This window comes from Mus pahari, chromosome 23, assembly GCF_900095145.1.
Source record: "Mus pahari chromosome 23, PAHARI_EIJ_v1.1, whole genome shotgun sequence".
Classification (NCBI taxonomy): domain Eukaryota; kingdom Metazoa; phylum Chordata; class Mammalia; order Rodentia; family Muridae; genus Mus; species Mus pahari.
Window position 1 is genome coordinate 30,892,260 of NC_034612.1, and position 18,856 is coordinate 30,911,115.

At 47.2% G+C, this 18,856-nt stretch overlaps 1 protein-coding gene across 1 annotated transcript in view; it reads right to left on the bottom strand.

Annotated features, from left to right (window-relative positions):
- The window catches only part of Gna12 (G protein subunit alpha 12), a 75,627-nt gene that overhangs the window by 28,966 nt on the left and 27,805 nt on the right, over positions 1-18,856 (bottom strand). The window contains exon 2 of the mRNA XM_021186761.2: positions 1,941-2,156. Within this exon, the coding sequence (XP_021042420.1) occupies positions 1,941-2,156 (216 nt within the window). The remainder of the gene's footprint in view (positions 1-1,940; positions 2,157-18,856) is intronic.

The following is an 18,856-nucleotide window of genomic DNA, read 5'->3' on the forward strand; positions in this document are numbered from 1 at the left end:
CTGCCTCAATGTATAAGGTGCAGAGCCGTCTAGGGAGATGCCTCATCAGGCTCTGCCTCAATGTATAAGGTGCAGAGCCGTCTAGGGAGATGGCTCATCAGGTTCTAGCTTCGGCAAGTGGGGGAGCGCGGAGTCTCATAGCGTCTCCCGAGACACGCATGAGCAAAGAACACAGAGACAATGAGGGCTCTAGAAGAAAAAGGCCATTAGACAGTGCTGTGATCAAGTAACTGAGCACCCTGGTATCACAGGCCCCTGGACATGGTGTCTGGGCACAAGGCCACTTCTGTAGTTTTCCTGCCAAAGAATGTATTCTTCTTTAAACAAGATTCATGGCATTTACTATGTGTGTGTGAATGCATCTGTGAACACATGCATACATGTGTGCTAGTATGTGTGCCAATGCATGCATGGAGGTCAGAAGAGGACAGCAGATCGCTCAGAGGTGGAGTTATAGGTGTTTGCAGGATGCTGGGATCTGAACTCCAGTTCTGACAATTCCTCAGCAAAGACTCTTAACTGCAGGGCCACCTCTCCGGCCACCCACCTCAGCCTCTTTTTTAAAACCCATAAAGGTATTGGTTCTGACCACTGTAGCACAGCTGTGGGAGGCGTCACTGTGGGGACTGAGCTGGAAGGAGTCAAGAGTGGACTGTGAGCAGCATCTCTCAGATGAGCGAGAAAGCACAACTCAACGAGAAAGAGATGACACAGACAGAAGCAGGTACTTTGGAGAAAACACAGGGACCTCACAGATGGATCGAGGCAACTTCAAATGAACCTGAAGGAGATCAGCTAACCCTCGGGCTTGTCAACAGTGGACACCACACGTGTGTGGAGAGTGGGATCCCTCTCTATTGCCAGAAGCAGCACAATCAGTACAACTGCCGCTCTGGAAAGAGTCTGATGTCACAGTGTCTATCTGGAGATAGGTACATCTTGTGACCCACTGATTATATTCTGAGGTAGACATCCTACAATCAGACTTGAGCATGTGCACCTGGAGACAGATAAGAAGGTCACAGCAGCTTCTGAAACAAAACACAGAAACATACAGAAAGGCACCAGTGAGAAGCCACAAACTGTGTGTTTGCACAATGGAACAGTAGAAAGCTGTGGAAAGAGACCATAGAGGGTAATCTGAATGGAAAAAAGCAAGTTATAAAAGAAAACATATCCTATGCAACCACCGACAGAAAGTCTGAAAACTGTCAGAAGCTTCAAACCGTATTGTTTTAAAGTAAGAAACGATTACAGCAGAAGCACAGAAGGCGGCTGGGCAGGAAGGAGGTAGCACAGGACCCTGTTTGCCCTGACACACGATGAGCATGAGCCGTCTCCTGGTTACCCAACAGTGCTCAAGGGCTGCTGCCCTCCTGCAAAGCAATCAGGCAAAATACTCCACATTTTCTGGCTGTAGCCTATGTCCTTAGCATCTGAAACAGCTACAGTGATTAACCTTTCTGAGATTATAGGCCCTTCAGTGGAGAGACCAACCCTACAGACGTTAGACACATGCATGCAGAGGATCAGAGAACACCTGTGACCCACGGCTGCCACCTTCCTGCAGGGAAATGCTGCTTTAAGGGTGGGCAAGGTAGCCCAAACAACCGGAGTCCCTGTGCTCTGCCAGTATGGTCTATGATAAGAACCTTTTGCTCTTTGTGTCAAAAGAAGCGTGCTCTTCCTGGAACCAATGAGATGGCTAGGTCTCCGTTCTGTATTTTGTTTAATACTAGGGTTTGTAGCAAAATATAGCTCACTCCTGTTAATACATTTTTTTCTCCCTTTGTCTGATGGTCCCCTATAAAAGCCAGGCTGTCCTTGAGCATGGGGTCCTATTGCCCCAGCCTCCTGAGTGAGTATGGGGATGACAGGACTGGGTTTTAAAGGAAATTCTCGGGGCAGGATCATGATGTGGAAGTCAAAGGTTCCCTCACCAGCTGGAACTCGCTTCTTCGGCTGAAGGCTTCCCTGATCCCCGAGTCTCTCCAGAGGGCGCTCAGGGCNGGCACGTAGAGCTGAAAGGTGGCAGGCTCCACAGGCAGCCCTGCCTTGTTCTCGAAGGCCATCAGAAACATCCCGTGCTTCTCGTTCTCAGAGTGCTGCCAGGGAATGCCGAGCTTGTCTCGAGCGTCCACAAGCACCCTCGAACCCTGGAAGAAAGTGAGAACAGAAGGTTTACTTGTGCTCTGAGCCCAGAGTGGGGACCCTTAGCACTGGCTGCCATTAGGTTTGCAGCCTGAGAGGAAAGCCTCAATTGGGAACTGCAGAGCTCAAAGTAATCTGTCTTGATTATTAATCAATGTAGGAGAGCCCCGCCCACTGTGGGCAGCACCACCCTGGTAAGGTGGTCCTGTACTGTGTTAGAAGGCTAGCTGAATGAGCCAAAGAGTGAACCAGCAAGTCATATTCCTTTATAGTTTCAGCTTCAAGGTCCTGCTCTGACTTGCTCAAAGATGTACTGTGACCTTTAAGTGTAGGACGAAATAAACCCTTTATTCCCCAGACTGCTTTTGGTCAGAGTATTTTATCACAGTAGTGGAAAGGAACTCTAACTACAGGCAGAGGTTCTTGTACAGTGTCTCCTTCCCCTCCTGCCAAGGCACTGGGATGGAGCAGCTGCATGGGAAGGGAGTGCTGGCACCTTTAGCTACACTGTCCTAGGGCTGTCAACTCCTAACAAGATACAACTGCTTGTCCCAACTCAAACAGGCAGGAAGTCATGCACACAGGCAGTGAGCAACCCTGAGACAGGAAAAGATGGAGCTGCCGTGCACTGAGCCCATCCCGTCAAAAGTCCCATGTACTGTCCCTCTGTGCTGCCAGCAGAAACTGCTGTCCATCTTTGCACTCACTTCCTCCATGTTAAAAATACACTGAGTGCTTCCCTGCCCTTTCCTCTCCTTGCGGACAGGGTCAGTGGGGATGGGCTAGGGGACGCCTGGCCTGGAAGAACTCCATCTCAGCGGAGGCTTCTGGTCACCCACCCTCTCAGATTACTGCTTCAAGATTGGCCAGGCAGATCCTGTGAGGTCTGTACTGAGTGCCTAAGGCTCACTCAGCTCTCTGAGTAGTCAGTACTGTGTAGAGTAGTGGAGTCACCAAGAAGGCAGGGGTAGGAAAGACTTTGCCTTGCCTGCCTGTCAGTCTACGAATCACTACCTCCATTTCCGCCCATGTGACATTTTATCTGTTTTTTTTTTTTTTTTTTTTTTTTTTTTTTTTTTTTTATTGTTGCATGTGTGTGGTGTATGTGTGTGTGGGCGCACATGCCTATGCTCTCATGTGGAGGCTGGTCGGGGCCTTCATCCTGCTCTACTGTTCTCCACCTTATTCCTTTATCTCAATGAACCTGGAGGAAGGCTGGTAGCAGTAAGCCCCAGAATCCTCCTGTCTCCATCACCACAGGGCTGCGGTTACAGGTCCAGTTTTCATGTGGGTGCAGGTGATTCAAACTCAGATCTCCACACATGTACAGCAAGAGCTCTTACCCACCAGGCCAACCACCTGGACTGACTGGCTGACTGACTGACTTACTTATCTGTCTTGAACTGTAACCTCCTACCTCTACGTACTGAGTACTGGGGTGACAGGTGTGTACCACCCTGTTCCACATACTTACCATTTTAGGAACTTAAGTAACAGCTTTATTGTGCTATATGCATCTGCTGCCTGATTTGCCCATGGAAAGTGCATGGCTCCATGGTTTTAGTTGTCCTTTATCCTAAGAAACCTCACCCTAACCCCAAGGCAGCCCTTCATCAGCTATGTGTCTTCATAGCTCAACTGCAGCCTTGGGCTGATGCTTAAGCTTCTGCACTTGCCTTGACCCCACTGAGGCAGTGTAGTGATTCCTCAGTCTTTCTGCATGTCTAACTGACAGGAATGCCTTGTGGCGGTGTTGCCCCCTTGGAGTCAGGGTGATCATATTCACATTATCATTCACTCAGCAATAGGAGAAAATATTAGCCAAGCACACAGCTGACAATGGAGTTGTGCTAAGAATTTATAAAGAACACTCAAATCTGGAGTGGTGGGAAGGCTCAGGAGGTAGAGACGCTTATTGCCAAACCTGACAATCTGAGTCCAATCCCCTGGACCCACATGAAGGAGAGAATCGACCCCTTCAAGCTGTCCTTTAAGCTCCATAATGCAACATCACACCCCTCCCTGGCACAGTAATAGATGTAAGCAGAAACTCAACAGTTTCTAGCCTAGTTAGAAACTGGGCGAAGGGCATCAAGGGATGTCAGAAGAGCAGGCCCAGCCAGCAAGTCAGCAGATGCCCACAATGGTCAGCCTGGGAAGGCAGAGCAAGGCATTTACCTCAGAGAAGATGAAGCATTGGGTGAGGGTGAGGAGGAAAGTGCTGGGAAATTCAGAAGCATGCCAGAAAACTAAACACATTGGGACACGGCCCAGAGAACTCCCTCTCAATCATCCACCCCAGAGAAACCAAAACCTGTTCACAAAACCCTCACAAGAGGTGCATGTGGATGGATGTGGAGCATCCCTGCTATGGAATACCACTCAGCAATTAAAAAGGGCCGGTCAGTGGTAGGGGGAGGCTTAGGGGTTCACTTAGCATGCAGAAGGCCCCGAGTTCCATCCTTGGTTCTAAAGGAAAAAAAAAAAGTGGTGGGTTTAACTCTGGAACCGATTGATGGCCATGGTAACCTGGAAGGACTCAGATACAATACTCACGTTACATAACAGTTCATGATATTTTCTTTGCCCTCTCCAGGCCCCTACAGAATGTTCTCTGCAATGACGATGTAAGGATAGACAGTGTGTGGAGGCTGGTGATGGGAGGAAAGGATGCTGACAACAAGGACAGCACAGGCCCTCTGTGATCCTGACTGTGATGGTTATGCAGCCACTACACCCATGTTCATTTCCTGGCTCTGCTATTGTACTGTAATTATGTGTGTCACAACAGTGGAGAACACTGGCTGACACTGCTCAGACTAGCTTGGCAACTTCCTGCAAACCTATCATTATTTCAAATAAAAACGCCTTAGAAAGTTCACCAGCAACCATAGCAATTTATGCTCCAATGATGGGTCAGGGGACAGGAACTAGAGAGTCAGAGCAGAGAGCAGGAAAAGGTGAGGGTCCCGAAGTTCTTGAGCCCTAACGGGAGCTGGGTCTTCAGCAGATGGTGAGTATGGTGGTAGGGAAATCCTTGGGGCTACTGTGTCTGAGCAAGCCCTCCACTCTCCTGCCTCACTGCTCAGCTGACCACTGCCTCCAGGGCCTTCCTGCCTCCAGGGCCATCTCAGATCTCCAGGGCCTTCTCAGATCACACTGTCTTGTCTCTATCCTCCTCAAAGGACAAAAACCCTGAAGGTTGACAGAGGAACAGAGATGACTCCTACTTTGCACACTATGTACAACAAAATGTAACCTGAGCATGCACAGAGGCCCCTTTGTTGAAACCAGGAGGAGGACCCCTGTTCTGCCAGCCAGTGGCAGCCTGCGACTGGCAAAATAGCTGGGACAGGATTTCAGTCTCCAGCTAGCCTGGATCCGGAAAGCAACCCACCCAACAGATGATATGCACAGCCCTACTATGTTACTTTGTGGCATCTGGCCCTGTTGTTTTGTTTTCTGAGACAGTCTTGTGACACAGCCCAAGTTGGACTTGAACTCTCAGAGATCCTCTTGCCTCTACTTCCCAAGGCCAGCTACAAAGGTATTTTTTTAGGTGTTATATTCATATGATAGAGAATTTAGCTTAGTAAGGGGTGTGACGTCATTCAACAAAAATCTACAACCCAACTTCTTATCTAGGCACTTAGGAGGCTGAGGCAAGAAGATCAAGTTCAAGGACAGCCTGGGCAATTTAGGGTTAAATTTTAACTCAAGAAAAAAGCACAAACACAAAAGAGATCCTCATGAAGAGTCACTTTTCTCTGTAGCAGAAACAAAAGCTTTGCCCGAACTGCCTCACAGGTCCTGGAGTCTCCCCTCCCTTTGCACTGCTGGGGACACTGGCTGGGCTTCCAGTGTGCTTGCAGGGCCTGTGAGATGGCCACCAAGCCTGGTGACCCCCAGTTCAATCCCTGGGATCCACATGGTGGAAGGAGAGAGGTGATTCCTGCAAGTTGTCCTGTGACCTCCATGTGAGTGCTATGGGACAAATATTTAAACAATTCAGACAGGGCACCAACATACACACACAATTAAAAAAAAAAAAAAGACAAAAGAAAACATCTTAGGGGGGGAAAAAAAAAAAGAACCAAGGAGAGGTACCAGTGTTTTAAAAGTTAAGATACTAGCCTGAGTGTGGTGGGTGGTGGTACAAGTTTGTAATTCCAAAATTTGGGAGGCAGAGGCAGAAAGATTGTGAGTTAAGGCCTACCTGGGTACAAAGCAAGCTTTTGTTGCTTCCAAAAGCCCAATGTGGAGGTGAGGGACTGCATAGTAGAACACTATGACAGTATTTGCTACCATCTTCTTTTTAAATAAAAGACCAATTTCCAGCTGGGCAATGGTAGTGCACACCTTTGATTCCAGCACCTGGAGGCAGAGGCAGGCAGACTCTCTGAGTTGGAGGTCAGTCTGGTCTACAGAGTGAGTTGCAGGACAGCCAGGGCTACACAGAGAAACCCTGTCTCAGAAAATAAAACAAAACTAAAATGACAAAAAAGAGGTCAAGTGGGGCTGGTGAGATGGCTCAGTGGGTAAGAGCACTTGACTGTTCTTCTGAAGGTCCTGAGTTCAAATCCCAGCAACCACATGGTGGCTCACAACCATCCGCAACGAGATTTGACTCCCTCTTCTGGAGTGTCTGAAGACAGCTACAGTGTACTTACATTAAATAAATAAATAAACAAATAAATCTTAAAAAAGAGGCCAAGTACCTAAATAAGAAAAGCAAAGAAAACCTAAAACCTCTAATACACCTAGAGATGAGAAGAAAGAAAGAAAAAGAGAGAAAGGAAGAAGAAAGAAAGAAAGAAAGAAAGAAAGAAAGAAAGAAAGAAAGAAAGAAGAAAGAAAGAAAGAAAGAAGCCAGAAGCTGACAGACAGAATTTCTGACAGTCAGAGGAAAGCCCCAAGTGACTCTTACTGCAGATTTAATCTGTTGACAGCTGTACATTTCAGTCAGTTGTGAAAACATAAATAAGGTCGTAAGCAGTTTGATGACTTCATCCTAGAACAACGGAGCATTTTAAACTGTTCAAAGGCACCTTTAAGACAACTTACAAATCTAGCCATTTAAATGTTAGGTTGAGAATAAGGCCCCTGTTTGCTGGGCATGTGGATTTATTTTTCCTTTTTTTTTTTTTCCTTTTTTTTTTTTTTTAAAAGATGAGGATACAAACTTGAAAATCCTGGTCTCATTTCCAGTGGATTTTTAGCCCCTGGTCACCCAGTCATTTTAGTGTAGCGACCTGACTTAAGTCTTTCCAGAAAACACACTAAAGCTACGCTGGACATGGGAGGCTGGCAAGGAGAACTGGCTATGGTGGTGCACAAAGGCCATGTGGGTTTGCATGTGCTCTCACAGCGCATGTGCACTTGGAAAACTGTTGGTTAGAAACCCACAAGGGCTGAGTGGCTAGCTGCTGGCCACCATCCAAATCAATGAGAGGCTGCCAGAAATGTAAACAGGATGCGTTTCTGTAAGTTGATGAATCCGGCAGGCAGAGGCAGCGCCTCTCAGTTTTCTCTGGAGCCAGCAGTAGGGATGGTCCCATTTGAAGGCTACGGTGACGAGAAAGCAAAGTGAAGGCAGGCAGGACACCCCAGCCACCCATTTACAACAAGAGGTGGATGGGACCCCTGGTGGCTCTGTCCACTGCCTCTCTCTGGGATACACAAGCACATTATTCTGCTAGGAAAGCCACCCACAGAGTTCTACCAGCAGCCCAAGGCAAAGAAAAGTGCCAGGCAGTGGGAAAAGATCCAAAAGCCTAGAGTGGCTCCTGCTCCCAGGGTGCGTTCAAAGATTCTCAGAGCAGGACAGAGCAGGGCCCTCAGATGGAGTCTAGAGATAAAGCTACAAAGGAAGGTCAGAACAATGGAGGGATAGCCAGAAATGTCACTGATGGGGGGAGGCGAGGCTTAAAGACATGATGGGCCAGCTAAAAAATCTGGAACCTCTTTGGTAAGAAATGGGGACAAACAAAAGGTTTTGGAAAAGGGACATGAGGCCTAGCTCTGCCTCCAGATCTTTGGAAGGCGGGGCCTTCTAAGGAGGGACAGAAGGCAGGGCAGACACAGAAGGTGGTCAACTGGGAGCCAAACAAAAGAGAGGGGCAGCTCACTAAGAGAACTCAGAGCAAGCTGGGAGCAGAGGGGAGATGAGGTATGTCAGTAGGAAATTCTAAGCAAAGTTTTCAGAAAATAGATGGACCTAGAGGCCAAACTAGATTTTTTTTTTTAAATTTATTTTTAGCCAAACTGGATTTTGTTGGGTGAGGTGGCACATGCCTGTGACCCTCACACTGGGGAGGCAGAGGTAGGAAGATCAGGCTACGGAACAAAGTGGCTGCCAGCCTGAAAACATGAGAACCTCAAACCCAGCACAAACCCCAAACTGACATAAAACCTTCAGCACTCAGGACATGCAGAGAAACAGGGCGCTATCTTCAACGGCCTAGAAAAGGGTTTCTGAACGTTAAAGAAGGGGACAGAGGAATTCGCTGCCTGCTCAGGTTCCCTCAGTTCTCCCAAAGCGGTGTGTGAAAAGCTGGGTGAGAGAGAGAGCTCAAGCCCATCCTTTAGAGGCTGCCGAAACCCACCACCTGCAGCAGCTCACAGCCAAGTCCTCCTCATCTGCTCTCCCAGGGGTCAGGCCAGAAACCCTGGAATCTTCTAAACACTTCCCCAAATGTTATAAAGACAAACAGGAGGGGAAAGGAGGCTTTCCTGTTAACGCGCTTAGCACTGACAAGCAGGAGTAAACAAACACCCAACCACTCCAGCCCCATGTGCTCATCCCATGCTTCCTGACTCAAGTCGTGAAATAATCTCCATGGTGTTTTAAAGGAAGGAAATGCGATGCAATAGTAAGTACTGGAATAAACTGTTCATAGCAAACACCTTTGCTTTCATAGGATTTTTGTTCAAAGTAACATAGCCATACAATCAGGACCAGCAAACCTGAGAGAATATGTACAAGTGTTCTCTCTCCAGGCCGAGCTGTATAATATGTCCTCTGTAAGCACCATAGGTGAAGGCCCTTGCTGGTATGCAGGTTTAGGGGCAAGTTTTAGGAGAACGATAACAGGCTGTGAGGAGGTGTATGCAGAAGGATAAGTAGTTCGGGGTTATCCTTGGCACAGTTTGAGGCTAGCCTAGAATATAGGAGATCCTGTCTCAGTAATCAATAGACATACAATCGCACACACACGCGCACACACACACTGTATGCATAGAATGGAGAGCTGGCTCAGCCAGTTAGAGCATGGCCTGCCACGCATGACCACCTAAGTTTGACTGGGCTCTGACTTCTACACATGCAATATGGCAGGTGCACATCCCTCCACACGGGCAGTTAATAAATGTTTAAAAACATTAAAAAATACAACATATGCACATTTATTTGACACTTTTGACAAGTAGTTCTAAAGCATTCTCCAATATATATATATATGACAGGGTTTCTCTGTATAATAGTCCTGGCTGTCCTGGAACTCACTCTACAGACCAGGCTGGCCTGGAACTCACAGAGTTCCCAGGCCTCTGCCTCCCTAGTGCTGGAGTTAAAGGCATATGCCACCATGTCTGAATCCAAATTGTTGTTCATCAATTGGTTTTACTGAAATTGACCTTCATCAATATCTATAAAGCCATCTTCAAACCACAGGCAAAAAATCCCACAACAGAACTGAAAGTGCAGCGGGCTCACTACTCTACCCTGACAGTACGAAGCAGAAAAGTAACAGACATTTGGGTTCTATCCATCAGACAGACTTTCACAGTCCATCTCTATATTGGTAGTAAGTAGCCATTGCTAAGTAATAAAGTGATACATAAAGTAATAAGGCCTCTACTTAGTAATCAAAATGCCTACTGTTAGGAGGCCCAGGCTGCACTTCAACAGAACCATTGTGTCAAGGCACAAAGTGAAGTTAAAGACATTCAGCCTGAGTCCAGGAAAGCCTTGAATTTGATTGACAAGCTATCAATAATGACTATCTATGTGAAACCCTGACACATAAATAAGGTAAAGAGGAAATGAGCTTGCTCACGGTCCTTGCTCCTTGCTTCTAGAACTATGCAGCACAGAGTGGGGAAGGTGGGTGAAGCACTGTCCAGCAGCTACGAAGCCCCAAGTCCTTCAAAACCCACTGATAAGACCCTATGGACAAGAGGAAACTCACAGAAGATAAAATGATTAACAGAGAAAATAAACTCAATGCTAACATAAACATCAGCAAAAATGTCTTTGGGCATGTCAGTAAATTCAGGATCAGCACTAAGTGGCCTCTTGCTGAACTGTCACAATGAACAGCATTTCAAGTTAAGTGGCAGGTTTCAGATAGAAACAGACTTGGGAGAGTGTGGCTGCTTGGCTCCTTGGAAAACTCTGAGGGTGGGGGGAGAACATAACACCACTTTGGCCATGGCAGAGCTACTGTACATAATTAGATGGGACAGGACTGCTGGCACCCAACTTCCACCTCAGCACTCCAGAGCCTGGGGTTCAAGGCCAGCTTGGGCTATTTAAGGCCCTGTCTCATACTACTTTCTCTCATCTACTCTGGTATGTTTATGGTTATTTCCTGCAGTTTCGGACTTTAGTAGTAACTTAGGCACCTGCCTTCCATGGACTGGACGGTACCAGGCTAGATAGCTGAGAATGGAAGTCTTAAGCTGTACCTAATTAGCACTTATGGAAGGGCAGGGTCGGTCCTGCAGTTCCAACATCTGTTTCAGGAATCTGCTGATGTATTTTCTTTCCACTCAGCCTCTCCTTCCATCTTTACAGTTATTTCCAATTTTCTACACACCTCAGTCCATGGAAGGCTCAGGCTGGGCTCCATCTGAAAGTCTAGGTTTCTGCCATAGTATGTGTTTGGAAAATCACCCCAGGACTCTGTAGATTGCCAAAAACAGCTGCCAAAAGGCTAGTCCCCAAAGACTGTGCCTCGCCTGCAGGTTAACCATGGCTGCAGAGTTCTGAGCACTCAGGTTAGGAGACTGCATGTACTCCGGGCTGCAGTGGCCTCAGGAGGAGTAACATTCCATTATGTCTCAGGTCTAGCTGTCAGCAAACTACAGCCTCGCAGCTGGACGGCTGCAGGTCTTCTGACTGGTGGCCTTGTAGCCACTTTTGTCCCATGATTCTGCTCTCAAAACCAGCAGCCAGGCATCTGACTGAAGCAAGAACTCATCTGTTTAAATCCCTACAGGTTCCCCAATGGATTCAGCTAAGCCCAGCTTCTGACCTCACTTCCTTCTACTTATCCAGGTGGCCTGTTCTTTCTGCCTGGGGCCTTACGCTAAGACCTCTCATCCATCTGCCACACACCTTTGCTTTGTTTTTCTCTTTAGCTAACACTCATTAGCTTACTCATTTATCTTTACTAAGTTACTATCTCTCCCCTATTACCTACTGGGATGTCAGCCCCAGGAGGACAGGATTGTTTGCCATGTCCCCTCCCATGTCCCTTGGCCTATCACACACAGCAGATGCCCTTGTGAGAGGAAGAATGAAAGGTTCTTGGGGTTATCACTTACAAAACAATACGAACCGTCCTTCTGTCTCAGACAGCAGAGAGGAATGCCCAAAGGAATGCCCAAATGTCTCACTCTTGAGACAGTCATCATGTAGCCTAGGCTGTTCTGGGATCACAGGAGTACACCACCACACTACAGTTATTCCCCATTATTTATATGGATAGATGTGCAATATATCAACATTGGTCAACAGTATACACATAACACACAAAAATATCATTAGCTAGTTTTCCAGAGGGAGGTTGATCACTTAAGCACTCATCAGTGGGTTAACAAATGCATACTGGCTCATCCAGTATTTAAAAAAAAAAACAAACAAAAACCTAAAAACAAAATAGTTGTATAATTACCTTTACATTCTTTTGTTTTTTGTTTTTTCAAGACAGAGTTTCTCTGTATAGCCCTGGCTGTCCTGGAACTCAGAAATCCGCCTGCTTCTGCCTCCCAAGTGCTGGGATTAAAGGCGTGCGCCACCACTGCCTGGCTCATTGTTTTAAATAAATATATCATTTTTGGGGGCTGGAGAGATGGCTCAGTGGTTAAGAGCACTGACTGCTCTTCCAAAGGTCCTGAGTTCAATTCCCAGCAACCACATGGTGGCTTACAACCATCTGTAACAGGATCTGATGCCCTCTTCTGGTGTATCTGAAGACAGTTACAGTGTATTCATATAAATAAAATAAATCATTAAAAAATGCCATTTTCATATGTCAAAGAAAAAAAAAAAAAAAAAAAAGGTGCGCACTAGCAGAAGAGCCCAACCAAAAGGCTTAGCTCCTGACACAAGCCCAGGGTTGGAAAGGATTGGTGGTGTCTGCAGGTGGAGCTTCCCCACTCTGTTTCACTTGCTTTCAAACCTACAGTTGCTCTTCTGGCTAACAGACACGGACACTCCTTCGTGGGTTCTAATGAACCCGGGGCCCAGACTACTGAGAAAGACTCGGATGCTTTACAAGAGGTCTTCCTGGGAGGGGAGGGAGGGAGGCATCTCTAATGAAGCATCAACTCAATAATGCTTTTTCAGGGTTTGCTGCATGCCTTCTCCATTCAGGCTCCAGTAAAATCCACAAGGCTCGTGGCTTAGGAAGAGTAGACACCTGGGCACCTCAGTTTTGGGAGTGGGGAGCTGAGCTGCCCTGTGGTCAGAGATGCCTTCTGGCTCATAGAAGAGGCCTTCTAGCTGTTTCCTCATGGGGTGGTGTGAACGCTCTCTGGGACTCCTATTTATAAGACCCCTGAACCCATTGATGATTTTGTGCTTGTAGCCTGGTTATTACCACCTAAAGTCCTCATGTTTCAATACCACCACACTGGGAGTAGACTTCAGTACATGGATCTGGGGTGCCACCTCAAGACCACAGCTCTACAGATGGGATGAAATAATAGCAGAAGTTGTCATAGCAACACTACCAACTGTGGCATGTCTTTTAGGGGCAAATTAGGTTTGCAGTGTCTGTAGTGTATGTGGGTGTGCAAGGCTGTGTGGGTGCACATTTAGCTGTGTGTATGTGTGAAGGCCAGAGGTCAGCATCAGGTATCTGCCTCAATGGCTTCTTCACCTATTCAGTTAGTTACTGTTCTGAGGCAGGGTCTCACTATATAGGCTCAAGCTGGCCTGGAACGCACTATGAAGACCAGGCTGGCCTTGATACAGAGTGCTTCTGCCTCTCAAGTGCCTGGCCTACAACTTACTTTTTAAAGATTTATTTTATATGTATGTGCTTGGCATGTGCATGCATGTACATGCACCACATGTGTGCATGAAGAGGGTGATGGATCCCTGATTGTACACTACCACGTAGGCACTGGAAACTGATCAAGTCTTCTGCAAGATCATCTAGCACTCTCTAACCGCTTACCCATCTCTCCAGCCACTCCCCTTACTTTTGAGACAGCGTTTCTCAGTGAATCCGGAGCTCACAGTTTTGGTTAGACCGGCTTCGAGAAAGCCCCCAGGTAGACTTGTCTCCTCCAGAGCTGCGACTACAGACATGTGACACTGTACTTTCATGTGGGCATTGAGTATCTGAATTCAGCTGTTCAATCTTCCAAACACTTCCTGCCCTGTGCTGTCTTCCTAGACTCATAACTCAGCTTTTAATTGTGATAACAATAAGGTAGAGAAACAGCCTGGATTCAGGTTCATCGAGCCCTGTTTTAAGTCAGTGAGGCAAGACGCATCCTCCTCTGTTTCTACACACTTGCACATGGGTGCACATACCCATGTGCATAACCCCACCCCCGCCCACAGACAGCACATGCGTGTGTGAGGCAAAGAGGAATGCTCTACTAGTAACTCAAAGTAAAGGAAGTATGGTTACTTCTTAAGGATAAATACATATATATACATATATAAAATCATCAAGAACATCCTACAATTAAAATATACTCACTTTACCCCTAATCCCTAATACTAAGATTATGGTACATGTTTTATAGGCCAAGAACAAAACAAGTTTCAAAACTGCAAATATTTGTAAGCTTTGATAAGACAAAGGTAATGTTTGTATTTTCTAAGTCCAGGACATTCACGTGGTACAAACTCGATCAGGTACGAATGGTGGAGGAAGGAAATGGAGGCTTCCTGTCAGCAGTGTTTGCTGGCAGTGCTAATGGCACCAAGGAGTCATGAGCAGACATGGGATCAGAGGGACATGTGGGAACTGAATGATGCTATCTCTAGACTTGGGGCTGATGCTGAAGACAGAGACAGGCATTCCAGGGCAACACTAACGCAGCTGAGTCTATGAAGAAGAAAGACAGAGATGAGGCAAGTGCCCCTGGTGAGGTGTAAGGCTGAGACCACTAAATATATGTACCTGGGGTGACTAGATAAGCCCCCATTCCTGGGTATTTCCAAGGACATTGGCTTTGAGGCTCAGTAGAGCACAGCTAGCTGTTCCCAGTGCTGGTGAGCACCTTCTTGTCCTTGCCTTGCTGCTTGAGCCAGGACACCTCACTGGGCTCCTGTTCTCTCAGACTAGAGCTCTCACTGGCAGCTCCCATGTTCTCAGCATTAGGACTCTGCCTGGATTGCATTCCCAGCTCTTTAGGCTGGCAGATCACTGACTGTTCAGTCTCCATAATCATAGAGCCAATTCCTCACATGAAATCTCCTTTCACACAGCTATGTATCCTCTCGGCCATTTCCCTGGAGAGCCCTGGCCAGGCAGAGATTAGGAGGCTCTGACTGGCTACTAGCAATGCTGCCTCTGGGAGCTGAACTCATTGCGCCTGCGCCTTCCCCCAGAAGACCTCCAAGCAGCAGCACTTTCAGTTTGCAGCTGTACTGGTTCAAGCGACACCGATGGTACAACTCCAGTAACCTGGGTCAGGCTGGCGTGGCAGTGCATGCCTGTAACTAGAGCACACAAGGAGGCTGAGATAAGTCTGCAAGCTTGAGGCCAGCCTGGGCTACAGAGTGGTAACCTCTCAAAATGGGGAGTGGGTGGTAGTGATTAGGGGTGGGGGTAGCACAACAGGCAAGCACCAAGTCCTGAATTCCCAGTTCCTGTTAAAAATTCCTAGCACATGCGTTTTAAATAGCTAGATTCACTAACACCATACTTGTAAGCCCAGCAATAGGCGGGCGAGCGCGCGTGCACACACACACACACACACACACACACACGCACACACACCTCCAATAGTGTGAATCAAAAACAATTACAGACATCAGAATAAACCACCTTTCAATCTCATCCAAACTCAAAGTCACACACTAAGACTCTCTTGCACCCATGAAGTTCTGCCACTGGGGCCTTCCACATGCTTACTACCCCCCAACTCCTTTATCTGCTTTCTGCCTAGCTGCTTGTCACGACACAGAGTTTCAGAGCTGAGTTTATCAGCCTGTGTCTGTCACTGCAATACCACAGGCAGCCCCTATCCTGCCCACACTTTCCCCTTTGTATGGTGTACCACAGGAGTCTGTAGTGTCCGAATGGCCTCCCTGCTAGGCTGCACTATGCATGGGCCTAGGACACACGCACATTTTACTTCTAGAGACAAGGATATTATTTCTGTCCTGTGGCAGCCCGTTGAACCTAATCTAGTTGGCTCCAGAGTTGTTGTGTGCCTGGTTCTGTGGCTGGGTTCCTGAGAAGCTGAGTTGTAGAGGAAGACCACCGACAAGTCAGCGGGAAGGCAGGGTAGCCTGCAGCACCACACTGTGTTCTGCTTCATGGGAGCCAGCTGTCTGTGGGAAGGAACTGTCAAAAACAAGCTGCCAGAAGGCCACAAAGAGAGTGCCACTGAAGCTGACCCTAAGTTGAAAAGCCAGCCGTGGAAGAAGCTGTGGCAGTTTCCCTGGCTGAAGAAATCTCATGGGCATAGGCCCTGAGCCTTGCATTTTTACAAAATTAAACAAAACATTGGAGAGGCCATGATTATGTGGAGAGCAGGTGTCACAGTGGTGGTGGGCACTGGGCTGAAGCTGTGGCCTACACTTCAATGGGCCTTTTAGACTGTTCCCTGACTACTGTTTGAAAGTGAATAAAATAATTTGCAACCAGAAGAAATTTAGCGCCCAGGCTGTTATTTTCCGTAACTGACAGATGAAGCTTCTACACAGTGCACAGAGATTCTCCCTGTGGTTTTAAAACAAATGTAAGGGCTGACGAGTTTGCTTACTGGGAAAATCGTACGTCGTGCAAATATGAGGACAGACCGGGAAGGCATGGCTACTGCCTGCAATCCCAGTACTTGGCTAGTTAGATTAACCATTTGGCAAGCTCTGTGTGCAGTGAGACTTTGCCTCAATAAAGTGTAGGAAGACATCCACTGTCAACTCAAGTCTCCACACTGACACATATGTATCCACAAATACGTGTCCTCAACTGTCATGCATGCATTCTCTCTCTCTCTCTCTCTCTCTCTCTCTCTCTCTCTCTCTCTCTCTCTCTCTCTCACACACACACACACACACACACACACACAACTTTTTTTGCTTAAGGAGGGCTAGGATAGTGCTTGCCTACAAGCCTGAGTTCAATCCCCAGAGCCTACACTAAAAACAAAACCTGGTAATAGTAATATATTTGTAATCTCAGTGCTGGAAATGGGTTTCACTGGTCTGACTGGACAACCAGCCTTGTCTCAAAACACAAGGTGGTCAGCACATGAGGAACATCAAAGGTTGCACACTTGCACACACACACACACACTCTCACACACACACACACACACACACACACCCCTCTTTGAGGACTGCAGTATAATTTAGTGGTAAAATGTTTGTTTTACATGCACGAAGCCCTGGGTTGCATCTCTAGCACCTAAAAGAAAAATTCTTTGTCAGTTTGCCAAAGTAGAGTTGGAGACTGCCCATTTGGGAGCTTGGACTTCTGTCACACGTTTTACCCATGTGTGGACAACAAAGCCACTCTTAGATTTGGTCACCACTGGTTAAAATGCCAATGAAACTGAGGACACTGCTTGCCTTACACTAGGGGAAAGCCAGGACTGTAGGAAGCTGTGTTTGCCTGCCTACTCTGAGGTCATCAGAGACTGCCTTCGCCAGGGCTGGGCACTGCTAAGAAGCCTGTAATTCAGTCTGCATCCACAGGGAAGCCCAAACCTCAAAGCCTTAGGAGCAGGCCAACATCAGACTGTCAAAACCAAAGGATAGAATTAAGGTCTCTCTCCACACTGCCCTCAGTCAGGAACTATGGGTTGTACGGAAGGGAGGGGGTGAGCTATGGTGACTTGAGTTCAAACCAGGACAAACAGATACTTCTGTACATGGCTGTCTCTTAGGGGACAGGTGGGCAAAACCACTGATCAGATGGTCAGAAAATGACTTTGCATTGCAAATGAAATGTCCCCTAGAAGTTCAAGTCCCTTCTTAGTAAACTACTGTCATAAAAGGTATAACCCACTGTTGTCACTGTGTGGTGGATCTCATCCATAATAGCAGACTGGCGCTTGCTTCTATTACATGGGCCTCTATATATTGCTTTCTGGCTGCTAGTTCTTTTCAGCTGACCCCAGGGCGCTGGTTCCTTTCTGTTCCCTATGTGACTGCATATGTCAGTGGTTCCCCAGGAGCAAGTGAATCCTTTCTCTCAGTCTCAGAATCACCTGGGAATTTGAATCCAAGACTCCAAGCTGAATCCCAAACCTCTTGATTCAAGGTCTTGGGGGCTGGAGCCCAGGCTGAGCACTTCTGAGGGCCTGTCCTGTGGATCGCACATTTCTTGGTACCCAAGACCCACAGGTGAATCCCTTTTCTGCCTCTCTGGTGTTATGACACCCAAAGCCTTGCTGATGGGAGACGTGGCCCTTTCCAAGACAAGACACACTCTTCTGTGGTAACACTTCATGTCTGACCAGCCAACACAGAACACACACACAGAGGCACCTCTTTGAAGCTCCCTGGCTTTCCCCTGCTTGATTCTTTATTCCTCTGTTCTAGTCACCTAGAGTCAGGTACTTGACAAGCAGGGAGTACTCTGTAGCACCCGACATGATTTAAATTGTCTGATCCTAAACCTCTTATCTGACTTTGCTTGTTTCTTTTCACAGAAACCACAATGGAGGCCAGGCATGGTGTGCCAGCTCCTGCTTCCCAGACCGGTGAGCACTAAGCCACCAGCTGAATGTCTCCCATCCCTGCAGGAGACAGGTAGGTCCTGGTGTCCCTCCATCACCCTTTCCTTCTTTTTACAGCACACATATTCGGTAAGATCCAATGATATATTTACTGTGCATTGTTCATTAATCTAAAATAAGCTGTGGTTTTCCAGACCTTGGATAAGTCTCCTGAGAAGCAGTGTTGACGGCATCTGGTGGAGCCAGCCTGGCCTGCAACCGCCCCTCAACCCACATATAAGTATGTTCCAGGGCAGTTCTGGCCACAACACACTAGGGACAGGGGCAAGGACATACAGTGCGGCACTGTAGGGCACAAGGGAAATGGTAAACAACCTGACTGTATATCAGGAGGGGAACAGATCACCACTGTGACAAGCCATACACTGGGCAGAAGGAACAGATAGAACTCTACATATCAGCATGGCGGGGAAGAACAGAAGATTGAAACATTTTATTTTTCAAACAATGTGTTCAAAATTTCTTTACATTTTTAACACACACACACACACACACACACACACACACACACACACACACACACACACACAGTAATAGAGGTATA